Source organism: Pundamilia nyererei, unplaced genomic scaffold, assembly GCF_000239375.1.
Source record: "Pundamilia nyererei isolate P.nyererei 1_Seehausen unplaced genomic scaffold, PunNye1.0 scaffold00018, whole genome shotgun sequence".
Classification (NCBI taxonomy): Eukaryota; Metazoa; Chordata; class Actinopteri; order Cichliformes; family Cichlidae; genus Pundamilia; species Pundamilia nyererei.
The window spans coordinates 2,049,916-2,063,498 of record NW_005187419.1 but is presented as its reverse complement, the minus strand read 5'-3'; the positions used below and the strand labels follow the sequence as shown (position 1 = coordinate 2,063,498).

At 40.0% G+C, this 13,583-nt stretch overlaps 1 protein-coding gene across 2 annotated transcripts in view; it reads right to left on the bottom strand.

Moving 5' to 3' along the window:
• The window catches only part of stat5a (signal transducer and activator of transcription 5a), a 51,130-nt gene that overhangs the window by 9,754 nt on the left and 27,793 nt on the right, over positions 1-13,583 (bottom strand). Inside the window, exons 2-9 of one of the 2 annotated variants that reach the window (XM_005726080.1) lie at positions 9,256-9,312; positions 6,383-6,526; positions 6,068-6,224; positions 4,840-4,929; positions 3,136-3,310; positions 2,371-2,501; positions 1,233-1,384; positions 651-806 (exon numbers count right to left, since the gene is read on the bottom strand). In XM_005726080.1, the coding sequence (XP_005726137.1) occupies positions 651-806; positions 1,233-1,384; positions 2,371-2,501; positions 3,136-3,310; positions 4,840-4,929; positions 6,068-6,224; positions 6,383-6,510 (989 nt within the window). In that variant the 5' untranslated portion in view covers positions 6,511-6,526; positions 9,256-9,312. The remainder of the gene's footprint in view (positions 1-650; positions 807-1,232; positions 1,385-2,370; positions 2,502-3,135; positions 3,311-4,839; positions 4,930-6,067; positions 6,225-6,382; positions 6,527-9,255; positions 9,313-13,583) is intronic. The other variant, XM_005726081.1, reaches the window with a different exon arrangement.

Sequence of the window (13,583 nt, the reverse complement as noted above, 5' to 3'; positions counted from 1 at the left end):
CATTTTACAAAGATGACATCTCTCACTCCATTGACCACAATACCAGTTGCACAAGCAGACCTGCCCTTTCATTGCCCTTTTTGCACTCAGTAACCTGAGTGCATAAAAGGCAATTCCTCAATGTGCAAAAAAGATCCACCCACCGCCTACACTGGCCTACACTCACAAAATAAATTAAAGTTGTAGATAAGATTAATGTGCCATTTATGACCCCTCATTGATGTTCCCTCAGTGTTCGTATTTGAGTATGCAGAGTGGAGATTTATGGGTATTCAACAAATGCAGACGTGATTGCAAAAAGTCCAAAAAATATCACATAGCCTGAGTGTAAACATGCCGTGTAGTCGTTTAATGCTGCCTGGTTAAAAATCCGACTTGAGCAGACAGAGATCATATGTATGGTTTTTAACACTTCAGAGCTCTGTAATGGCTACTGTCTTCTTCACGGCTGGAGTTAAGGACCAACAGCAAGACAAACACGAACAAGAGCTGCGCACATTAGTGGTTCCACATATTTCTAACATATTCCCCCCCAACCCCCCGACTCCTAGTGAGCTGCACAGCTCTACATAAAACCTGCAGACAACACATAAGCATGCCAGGTGCTGCAGCCTTTGATGTGTAGAAAAACTTGAAACACACAAACACACCTGGTGACCAGTGTTGAAATGATATCTGTGATAGTACTGTTGAGTTCGTTGAGGAGCTCTTCAATAGGTCCAGGGATAGGCAGCTGCTGTCTGAGATGCTCGGCCCTCCGAATCTGTTGCCTGTTTTGCCAAATCGTTTCCGCGAGCTTCTCACACCTGGCACCAATCCAGCCACGCATCCACAAGAAAGACACACAAGTAAGAATAACACTTGAAGATCAACACGACCAGTGCCAGAAATATTATATTTCACCATTACTTATTTTAATTTGAGCTCCTGAAAGCTGAGCTCAGCTATATTAGACAGAATTTAAGTAGCTGACACTACTAAAACTTTCAGATCTGGCTGAATAAGTGAGGCCTTTAAAAATGTAAATGGCTCACAGCCAGGGATCCCTGACGGTGGGTTAAAGCAAAAAATAGAAAATATGTAAGACAGCCTATGCCTGCCAATAACCTTTGAAAAACCCCCCACACAGGACCACTCCAAAGCAAGCTTTTAAACCTGTGACCTTTTGCCTTGTGAGAGAGTCTAGTTACTGTGATCTTGGTGGGAGGTAGAGCGAAAAAAAAGCAACTCACCAGGACTGAAGGATGTCCAGGCCTCCCTCCGGCGGTCCCCCATTGCCTGCCAGTTGTTGCCGTCTCTTCCACTGGATCAGCTCGTCATCCAGAATGATGGTCTGCTGCTTCCTCAACAGCTGCAGTGTTTTCTGGTGCTTCTCTGCCAGGTCCTGCACACAAGCAAGCAAGACACATGTACTTCACCAGAACCAAGTTTTGGTCAAATGTTTCTGTGAATCTGTGTGTGGGCTACAAATTTGTGCGTCATCGAAGTAAACCGTGGTTATGGAGAGACTCTTTTCCTCATTTGGTGACCTCTACCTCACTCTTACTTTTGCCACCTCAGTATATATGTCAATAAAAATGTGGTTTGACGACTATTAAAAGAGTTTCTAAGTTTTTCCAAGTATACCTGCATATGCAGAGACCATGCTCACTTAATTCTGATGCAAACTGAGTCATTTTATGCTATAAACAGGCCCGAAATATGAGAGAAATGGCTCAGTTCAGAAAAAAGCATCAAGGGTTACTCCTATTACGCTTTTAAAAGGGGTAAAGACTTAACTTAGGGAGTGTAATGTTTGCAACTACCACAAAAGCTGCAGAGAACAGTTGCTCATTCTGCATGTCCGTCTGGATGTGACTGCCTCGAAACAAGGTGCGGTCACAAAACTTTACAGGGTTGTAACTAAAATCAAAGCGATGGCCGATTTCACTGTGGGTGTAGTGTTACCTACATATACCATACTTTATTTACTTAAAGTCAAAAAGCAAACGCGGGACCAGCTTTGTGTGTGTATGTGTGTGACAGTCATCATGATAAAATGTCTGGGAGACAACAGCTGTAGCAGCAACTACCACAAAGTTGGCTTCAACCTCTTTGCCAGGTGTTTATATGTCTGTCTGTGGAGAGATTTTATCAGCTGTCCAAGATTTTCTGTACAGTTTAAAATCAAAACCAAGGCCCAGTTCAAGGATGGGTGTAATCTGGCAACTGCACTGGCACTGCAGTGATATGATCTCATTCCACAATGTGTTCTAGTTAATTTTATCTTTATGGAGTGTAATTTACACATTGATACACACACACACACACACACACACACACACACACACACACACACGAACGAAATAAGTAAGTGCAAGTATGTCTCACCAGTCTGTATTTCTGTAGTGTGTTGGCCTCTCTCGTCAGCCATGCCTCCACAGTGTTTTTCTTGCTCAGAAGGGCTGGCTCTCGTAGCTGGCGGTCAGCAGGGGGCAGTGTGGCCAGGCTGGCCAGTTGAGCTGAAGACGGGAGACAAGTTAAAGACAGAGGGAGTAGAAGAGAAGCAGTAACAATTTCTAACCTGTGCACATGCAATATTCATGTCCCATCTGAGGAATAATGATTTACTCAGGAAAACCCCCTCCTCCCCCTCCTGCATAGCTCAGATATTAAAAAAGCTCGATGCTTTCTGTCTGACACATGGCGCACTCGTGAAAAATCTGTAGTTTTACAGAAGCTGTCAGTTTCCCGCTGTTAAACTACATGACTCAACACAAAATTCAGATAGCTGTATGAAGAATTATCTTTTATATTTAATTTGGACAGTGACATGTGGCACACAACAGACTAAGTGAGACTGATTAACCAAAAGGGAGCAGCATAATTGGGAAAAAAAAGAAAGATCTATTTTAAGCAAGCTGCTCACCAAACAAACAGAGTAGATAAACTAGAGTTTGTTTCTTGATTCAACAAGGAATTAAAATGGTACAGCAGCAAATCTAAATGACTAACAACAGTTAGAAACATTAATTATATGTTTTTTGGTATTTGCAGTAGGTATAAGTTAAGTTTGTGAAAACTGCATTAGTACAAACACTGATTCTGTCATTATGGTCGTGCAGCGCTAAGAAGATGCAAGCCGTCTGGTCTCACCCTGAATGCGCATGCTTTCTTGGTACTGGATGATGAAGTACTCCTGGTTGTGCTGGAGCTTGCGGAGATCGTTCTCAGTGTCTTGGGTCAGCAGGCGAAGCTCCTCAAAAGCCTGGTTGATCTGTTGGTATTTCTGAGACATGCTGTCCATCATTCCACCCACTGGAGAGTTTGACTGTCAATTACAAAATATGAGATTGAGAGACCAGCAAACAGAGACAGACAGCTACGGAACCAAAATGAACATGATGCACTGACTGATGGCTAGACCCCAGCACCTGCACTATTTAACTGTAAAAATTCTCTGGGAGCACAAGGATAGTGGCAACGGTGGAAGTTGATAAGGAAAAAAATGTATTTGCATCCTCAGGAAGAGTGCAAGGTCACCACAATTTGAAAAAGTGCATTACTGTACCTAAAGGTTCAGACTGAACGGGCCAAAATTAACTCCACTAACAGAAAAGGCATGTTGTGACTGAAAATCAATTCACCACAGGAGTTCAAGGAAGATGTCTTACGCACGGCTGGCTTTATGGTTTTATAACTCACTGCAAGTTATAAAAGTGAGAAATATCTGACTTTCCTGTATATTGCATTGTTAAAGTAGGGAAATAGAAATGGTTTGGTTTTACAAGGCCATTTTAAAGCATGACTGTATTGGCTGTGGTACGATATCACATTTATAATGTTCGAATACAATGAACTCAGGAGATCCTCTAGGATAAACAAATACAGGAAACAGAATAGTTATCCACTTTCCGAATCAGCCACCATTATGTAGTTTGCGTTTTGCGGGCTATGAAGCCACAGGTGTGTTTGTGTGTCTGCTGTTCTGATTTCTTTGGTTTTTCCATACTTTTCACACTTACATATTTCAGATCATTAAACAAATTTTAATATTAGTCAAAGACAACCTGAGTAAATTAAAAAACACATCCCTTTGAAAGAATTCTGGACCACTCATCTTTGCAGAATTGTTTTAATTCAGCCACATTAGAGGGTTTTAAAGCATGAATGGTTTGCTCGCTTTGAACTGAAGCCTTTAAGCATAAATCTAAATGGATTTAAGTCAGCAAAGCTTCCCTAGACCATCACACTACCACCACCATGTTTTACTGTTGGTATGACGCTTCAACTTTTGTCTCGTCAGTCCCAAAAGTCTTGAGGATCATCAAAGTGTGTGTTGGCAAATGTGAGAGCGCTCTTCGAGTAACTTTGTTAGGTCGGCCTTTCCCGTGAAGGTTCACCACTGTTCCAATTTTTCTCCATTTGTGGATAATGGGTCTCACTGTGGTTCGCTGGAATCCCAAAGCCTCAGAAATGGCTTTGCGACCCTTTCCAGGCTGATAGATTTCAATGACTTTGTTTCTCAGCCGTTCTCATGTTTCTTGAGATTGTGGCAAGATATGTCAGCTTTCCAAAGAAAAAAAAGCAGTTAATCACAGTTAAATCGTGATTTTACAAGCTGGGGGTGGGGTTATTTTGCCATAGGGTCACGAAGAGTTTGGTTAACTCCCTTGATAAATAAAATCTTCATTTAAAAAACTGGATTTTGTATTTTTCTTTGTCTAATATTAAAATAGGCTTGACGATCTGAAAATATAAGTGTAACAAACTGGAATGTGGCAAATACTTTTTCACATATACACTCAGAAATGATTTATTTTTATACATGTTCGATGCACAAACACGAATCCCACTTACGTTTGTAGCCTCTCGGACGAGCCTCTGCTCTGTGTAAAGGATGTGTTTGATACATCGGACCAGCTCCAGAGGACAGCGGTCATACGTGCTCTGAAAGACAAGGAGCACATGAGCTGTGTTAAGGCCTGTTAGCTCTTGACGAGTAGAGCGGCTTCTGCACACAGGGCTCGCCAATTTAGTAGAATCAAAGGTTCTGGAGCTAACACTGCAGACACACCAAAACCTATTAAGTTAATGAGCACACTTCATATAGGTCCATGACTCATTAGTATACGCCTAGTTAAGTGGTTTGTCTGTTACAGTGTAACAAAATCTTGTTTCAGTTTAAAACTGCGGGTGATACTCTTGTTGTTTCCTGTTTTAAGTGAAGGAATTAAGTTTCAAGTTGAATTGCTTTCACTTCATACCGCACAGAAAGAGAGAAATCATTCACAGTAGCTATATATCTGCATTTTTTTGACTTTTGCAGGAAAGAGAGGAACCCAAGTGACACATTTAACATGTCACTCTCAACTACACGAATACACGTGTGCTCAGCGCCATAAACTGGGAAACAGTGTGGTAGGAATTCAGGACTGCAGTGTGATGTGCGCAGCCTGCCCCATTCTCCCTGTTTTTCCTCGTGGTCTCAGGGAGGGGAGAAAACAAACAGAAGAACAGATCTGTGAAGAGGGAGTTCGATCATAAATAGCAGAGCTGGCTAGCTACTGAGGCCCTCGCTCGAGCCGTCCTGTTGTTTTCCTCTCAGTGGATACAACCTGTTCTTAAAACATTTTGTGCAACAAGTGCTCTTTCTGAGAACTACAGTAAGGGAGGCAGTTAAGCTGAACAGCTGTGACTTCTAATCACATCAATCACATCATTTTGTGACATTGTAAACAATTTTATGCTCTTCTTAAAACAGTGCTACAGTCTGGGTAGGTGTAATACTGAGATTTAGTACGTTTTGTTTTTATTATTCATTCAGAGTTGCTTTTGAATGCCTTGTTTTTGACATTCCCAGTACTTGGAGTACCAGTACTTTCCATTCCTTATTTCTGTAGCCACAGATGATCAAATCAGGGTCTGACAAACAAGCCACAGCTGATACACATGTACCCGCTGCAAATCAAAGCCAAGCAACTCTAAATAAAACACAACAGCTATTGCTTAATAGCTATTGCCAGGTAACCAAGCACTAAATGGGAACTATATTAAGAATGCAGCGGCGTTCGAATAAAAGCCTCACCTTGAGCTGGTTGGCATAGTGTCCCAGTTTGATTTTAAGAAGGAAACCATCCTCTCCAACCTGGTGCTCAGCCTTGTTCTGCAACTCTTGTATAAGACTGTCCAGTAAGCGTTTGGCCTTAAACTCCTCCTGTGGGTTCTCCAGGTCTATGGCATCCCTAACACACACGCACACACATGCACACACACACAAACACACACGATAAATTGTAAGATGTTGAACAGAACAAATCAAAATGTTACAAAAATAGGATTAGGATGTTTTTTTTTAACATCCTTTACATTCTCTGGTCACACGTGCATCAAATAAACTCACCAGAGCTGGCTCTCTATCCACTGGGACAGATAATGTCGCACCTCAATTGGAAAGTGCTGACCGTACAGAGATTGCATCTGGTGGAGGGCATCTCCTTGCAGTTGTTGGGCCTGGATCCACACCGCCATCTTCAACACCCTTAAGCTGAAAAAGGGGAGAATTCTTAATTAGAGTGCAGGGAACATATGTTACACATAAACTGAAAACAGTAACTAAAGGGGTGTAAAGTGGTGAGAAAAAGATCATTTCAGGTCACTTCGGATCAACTTATGAAACTTTCGCTTTCATTTTACTATTTGCCAAGTGTCTCACCTTTACAAAGACTGCAGAAATCAGCACAACAACCATAGCTTGTCAAGAATATGAAGGGTGGTGAGTTTTGGGGGTTTTTTTGTTTTTGTTTTGTTTTTAAAAAAGGAAGAAAAAAAACAGCTGAAGTATGAGGAATGATACAAACAACATGTTTATTTGGCATAAACCTAAAAACCTTTCATTAACTAGCATGACACAATTAAAAGGAATAAAAGCCACTTTATGAAGCCATTTAAAGTATAGTGTAATATTACACAGATAGAAAGTTACAAACATTTATGGCAAAAATTCATTTTTCAATTCAGGTGTTTAATCCCAGCTGGTAATGTTCTGCAAAAGCACAGAAGACATCCCAGACACCACATGTAAAATAACTTGTTATAACTTAATATTTATAATTTTTTCCACCGAGCGGTAATTGGATTCAGCTGCAGTAGTAATTAGTCCAGGCTATTTTACATGGATTTTACTCTGCACATCTTTTCCCATCTTCTGCCACACACATGAAAACACGCCACAAACACTTGTAACCTGCTGTAAAATTGTGCACGAGAAGAATGCCTCCAGAAGTGTTGTTCTGATCATTTTAATCCTTGAGAAAGATATTTTTTAATATCGGGGATACAAGCTGCGTTTGTCGGACGCAAGCTGGGATACAATGTGGGTTTAGCAGCTTTACAAAGGTTTTAAATGTACTGGGGAAAGAACATCACTTAAGTGAAGTATTTAACATTTTCCCAAAAGAGTCAGTCATACAGATAAAAATAGTTTTAATGGTAAATAAATGACTAAAACACTTCTATCTTCTTATACCTTGATTAAGTCCGCTTTACGAAGTGACTAATACACATGTCTCTGTTTTCCTTCTACGACTGAAGATCCAGGTCACTTGCCCGGCCCGCTTGGGTCGCTTTCTCCTTCACTGAACATGTTGAGGACTTAAACATGCTCCTCTGTGGAGCCAACAACTCCACACTGAGGGCTATGGCTTGGTTGAGAGGGCTTTGTATTGGGTCACTGCTGCTTGTTTCCAGTCAACACACCCACTCACCCTTCTCAAAACTGGCACAGTCACTGTCAGTAAAAGACTGAGAGATATGAGTACGCGGGAAGTTTGTGGTGTATGTGTGTGAGTGTTTGCGTGTGCATGTGTGTATTTGTAGGTGCCTGTGGTGTCAGTGGTTCTGCTTGACAGTACATGTATAGTTTTTATATCCACGTACATGTAATTGATACTACACAATGCATCAAAAAACAAAAAAACAAAAACAAAAGGAAAAAATGTTCATCCTCTTCTTTGTCATTGCTCTTTTTTGTTCCATTGTAGCTTATGTCTCTGTCACATATCTTGTCCACGTTATACCGATTGAAGAGTGCTTTTTTTTTTTACCTTGTTAGTCTGCACTCCCTCATAAAGAACATGTGAAAACATGCGTTTTGCTACAGATAAAGCATAATAACGGTAGCCATTTCCCTGCACAAAAATATCCCATGACTTCCACAAGTGACCTCTTGTCATCTGTACAAGAAAACATGTGTCAATTAGACAATAAATTAACTTGATTAAAAAACAAAACAAAACAAAAACCCGACTCAAAAGCCTTTTCCTGTGCATGTGGATGTCATAAATGCCTAATAGCTGGGCTCACATGCATGCTTGCTAACTGACTATATGTCTTTGTAGACCAAGGTGAAATAGGGTCAAAAAGGTAATTCCACTCAATCTGTCGACACAATCTGGCGACACAAAGCCTATTCTACTGTTCCTGTGCTCTTATGGTTCTCATTGTGTCCTAGAGTTCACCTGCTGACCTTTACAGCTATATTTTCAAAATAAGCAAAATTTATTAAAAAAAAAAAAAATAAAAGCATTATAAGCATTTTTTGCATGTTAAATGTCAAGAAACTATTCTCCGATTGCCTGTGTGAAAGAAAACTACAAGCACACAAAAGGCATAAAGACTGATTTTTGAAAAGACAGTCAAGTGCTTTTTAAATGAATAACCTACACATGTTATCTGTAAAGGAATCAGCAGAGAGCATCAGCCCAAAACTGCAAATCAGCTGATTGGAGGAGGAGCCGACAGGAAGAGCACAAAACTTTTCTACCACCTCTTTCTGTGACACCCATCGTGGGTGTAGGACTTTCTTTCTACACCAACCTGTATTTCACAAACATATAAATAGACCAATGCTGAACATAATGGGAGCTGCAGCTTAAAAGAGTGTTTGCTGTGCTGTCAGAAGACAGTGGGACAAACTGGTGTTTTAGTGTGTTCAACAGATCTTTAAAGACATGGCTGCAAACAGGGTTTGACAACCAGTAGCACCTCAGTTCTCATCTCCAAGAAAAAGTGAAATGCTCCCAAGCAACTGCTTTACTTTGACCTCAATATACAAACATCCTGGCGTGAACCTTAAATATACTGTAAAAGCAAGTCAGCCGTTCTGCCTTTGCCATTTTCTTCCATGTACAGGAAGCTCACTGTAACATGTCACTGCTATTTCATCACCAACCTCACTTTGGCTTCAAGTAATTAAATAAATAAAATCCACCTTACCTTCAGCTCTGTGTTACCATGTAAGAGCAGGAAACTCTAAAAAGGAGCACCACAAACCTGAGACAGACAGAAAGAGAGAGAGAGAGACAGAGAATGAAAGAAAGAAAGAGACAGAGACCAAAAGGAGGAAGTGAGTCAAACTTGGGCGCTTCTGAGGAAGCTCTCTTTTTTTTCACAAGGACAAGAGCTTTAACAAAAAGCATGAAAAAGGGAAAGTCCACTGAACAGATTTGACTTTATTCCAGATGAACTGGACATGTCAACATAATAGCATAATTTTTGAACATTCTTCCCAAGCCTGAAAGGTTCTTTCACTATGTGGGGATTTTGAAGCTGATGCATTTAAAAAGACAAAAAACAACAGTGTTGCCAGAAATCAGATTTAGAGAGAATTAAGAGAGGTTCAATTCCCTAAATGATTACTACAAAAGAAGAAGAAGAAGAAGAAAACTAGAGTTCATTGCAACTTTATAACCACAGCAGTACATAAAGGCGCTAAAAAATACTACGTTTGTAAAACACGACAAAATGCAGAGCATTATTAGCATCACCCGCTAACAGAAGAGCGTCATTCAACGGGTGCTGCGTGTAAACAACAACACAGCTTGTTTGGCACGGCTAATTAGCACTTCAGTTGTCACTACAGGGATACTGCTGAATCCAGTCTACTTGAATATCTGAAAGATTTTGGTGAGCAAAACACATTTGGCTCACATTTTTAAAAAAAATTGTCAGAATATGAACCACATCCTTAATGAATTTGAAAAATTATATACAGTATAATTTACTAAAACATCCAGTCTGCAAGTTATTGATAACAATAATTAACAATAATAGTTACCACAGAGTAAAACCACAGTCGAAACAGCTCTTTTAAAGTAAGATTTTGAGTAGTCATGCTTCAAACCTGAACCAATGGGAGGCTCTATAAATGTTCACTCAGGTTTCATTTAAATGGCTGAAAAATGTCAGTTGCTTTATCTAAACTACCACCTAAAGGCCATGCCTTTCATCCATTAATATGTAAAAACACATCAAATCATGACGACTGAGACAACTACCACTGTTGGTTGTACCCTGAAGAAGCAAAACATCAGGACGCCACATGTTGGCTCTAGACAAAAATGTGACATCTTTATTTTACAGTCTGGATAAGTCTTCTTCTTAGCTCCTCTGCACTCCTGCCTTTCTTTCTTCAAGCTCACTGCCATTAATGCCTTAAAAAGTTGCTTCCACTTGAGGCGTGTAGGCAAAACGCTGTCTCTCTCAAAGCAGAAGCTTCAATCAAACCGTTTCATCTCAAGGCTTTGTCTAGAATATTTCAACTCGTCACTGCATATAGGAAACTTGTCACTTGACTCATCACCTCTGCAGCTCTGCTTGTAATGTGCATCTTTTCACATACAGCGCACACTGATGGTGTTGTGACTCAAATTAAAGTAAACTTACTGAAACCTCTGCAAGACTGTAAGGCCAGCTGAAAGTTAGAGTGGAGAAAAATGTCACTTAGAAATCCTTCCGTGATTTGTTATTAAAGAATCACATGTTAATACCAGCAGTGGCTTGACGTCATAAATTACCCACAGCCATAACGGACAAAAATCACTATGCAGCAAGAGAGACTAAAGTGCTGTTTATACCACCAGAGAGGTTTACTGAAGCAGTTACTGCAGATTATTATCGTAGCTCAAAATGATCCTTATACTTAATGTCCTCTAATGTGTTTCTCTTCCCATAACAGAAACTATGAAGCACTTTTGGCTTGGTTTTCTGGAAACAGTAGTACTAATTGAGAGAAAAAGCCTTTGGAATTGATACAAAAGGATAATATCTCAGTTGGATGACTCACACGTTTTTATATCGTTTCAGAAAACAAGGAAGGGCAAAATATAATCCAGATAAATAGGAAAAAAGTTCTGACAAACACAGCATTTGCAAAATAAAATGTTTTAGTTCCTTGTGCCTGTTGGCTGGTCTAAAACTTAATATGCAGTTTTTATTTGAACTGCAAAAGTGTTCCTGCTGCTTATCTGTAGTCTTTGTTTATGAGAATAAAGAAGCAAACGCACAAATGCACTTGACTTTTGCCTTCGCTCATCCATCAAAGATTATCAGCTGCCAGTCTCTTTTATTTGTACTGTCATTCTTTTGAAAAAGAAGGATAACCTTTGCTCCATCTTCAAAGCCATTCTCACAGTCACTCAAGCTTTTTGTTGTCCAATATAAATTTACTGCAAACTGTACTGCCAGTAAATTTTTTCCTGTGCTTCTCTCATATTCGCTCTCTGACGCACACGCAAAACGGAAAAAAAAAGAAAAGCAGTTCGACTAATTCAATCCAACGCCACACCAACACCAGCCTCTCATTTCACTGATTAATTGGAAGTTAAATACATTCGTTATTTCCGACATCCACGGTTTGCTTTTGCTCTCTAAGATACCAAACAAAATGCAACTGGACGGCAAGTTAAGTAAACCCCCCCCCAACTATATTCACACATTACTGGCAAACACACAATGAACAACTTCACCCGCTGTGCAGATTCAATGCAAATTTATGAGCTCAGAACGCCTGGATACAAATCCAAGCGAAGAGGTTCCAGCTAGCATTGCACAACGGCTAAAAACAAATAAATCAAATCCCTTTCTTAAACCAGCTGCACAAGGTTCTCGATAATGCCCCACAAAGGGCAAAAACAACATAATGAGGAGGACTGCTTTATTCCCACTTCTTCTGATTACAGGTGAATTGAAACAGCCACTGAACATTTGTTGTCTTAAAAGCAAATTAGCAGGCTCTGTCCAACCAATATATGTCACAGATATTAATGCCAGTCACACAAAGTGCTAAAGTGGACTGCTAAATCCTTGGAGGAGACTGACTTCTAAGCAGGGGGAAGCTTCAAAGTATCCCTACCACTCAACGAGCTCTTAAAAAAGTCTCGATTATAGGACAAATCAACAAAAAAGAAATACAGCTAAACCCTCACAGAGTGTTCTCCCAGGGATATCCAGCGCCCAGAAAGCTCTGAGCTTCAAAATAGAGAAAAGCTCTGCGTATGTGTGAAAAGAGACCAAACAATCCAAATAACAGACATCCTTCTCTGCTGACACGGTCCGATTAATTTCGCTTGTGAGCCAAGGTGCACTAGATTCCAGCTTTCAGGGAACATAAACAACACTACAACTCCCGCTTGCACTGGCCCTGAAACATCATCTGTGTGTTTGATGTCCTCTTTCAGCCCGTCACAGTCACACCAGGGTTTTACAGAGTTACAAACGGGTGGGTTTAAAGCTCTGCTCAGAGGTTTTGGGGTCTCGAAATAAACTGGCACGTTAATTCAACGAACTCGTGTCACCCACTCTTTCCTCTGAGGAAAAATTACCATTCATTAACGTCAGCACTTCCTGTAAGGAAACCGAAGTGCCACCCACCATTCAGAGCAGTCTTACCTTGAGAATACAAAACAGAAAGGAAACACGGCAACAACATGTCATGTAACACTGCGAGTACTTTGAATGTCTTTTGGGGGACACGAGTGTTAATCCGGCATGAATACTGCTAACCGCTATATGACAAAATATGCAGAGGCTTTTCTCATTGATAGATGCATTTCTTCTTATAAGCAGAAGCAGCTCCTATTCACTTAACGCAGTGTAAAATGATGAAAACAACCTGTTTGAAGACAAGTTATAGATTCAAATCCAGCACTTTTTGCATTACCAAAATATTCCACATAGTTTATATATTATTTAAATGCTAATAAATAGCTGTTAGAACATGAGGAAGGGCTGATTTGTCTCATCACTAAAGAAAAATATCCAAGCTGCCTTTAAATATGGCTTTAAAAGTGTAAACACTGTTTGTGAAGGTCGTGAATGCTCAGAATAAAATACTCTTTGAAGGATTAAGGAACAAAGAAATCTGTCAAAAGCATTTGCTCGCACTTTCTGCGTGTTTACCCAGCATTCCTTCTGCACGTCTTATTTATTTATTTATCGTTTCACTGCATCTCCTTTATTTTTTTTAATTTTATGCTAAATTAAAAGCTTTTGTAGTTCACAGTACAGACTTTACAGACATGTGTGAAGCACTATCACTGACTGGTTCAACCGACCAGCTGCCTCGTGATAACCTTTCTAATGCGATTATCAACAATACTCACATGATGTTTATTTACTTATTTTTCATTTTACACATGCTAATTTCATAAAGTGAGTTATGAGATCAATGCTTCTTGAAAGCTGGTATTCAGATCTTAATCTTAGCGGTAAAACTGGTCGCTAAGGTCTGGGTGAACTTTCTGAAAGAATTAGCGATTATTCAA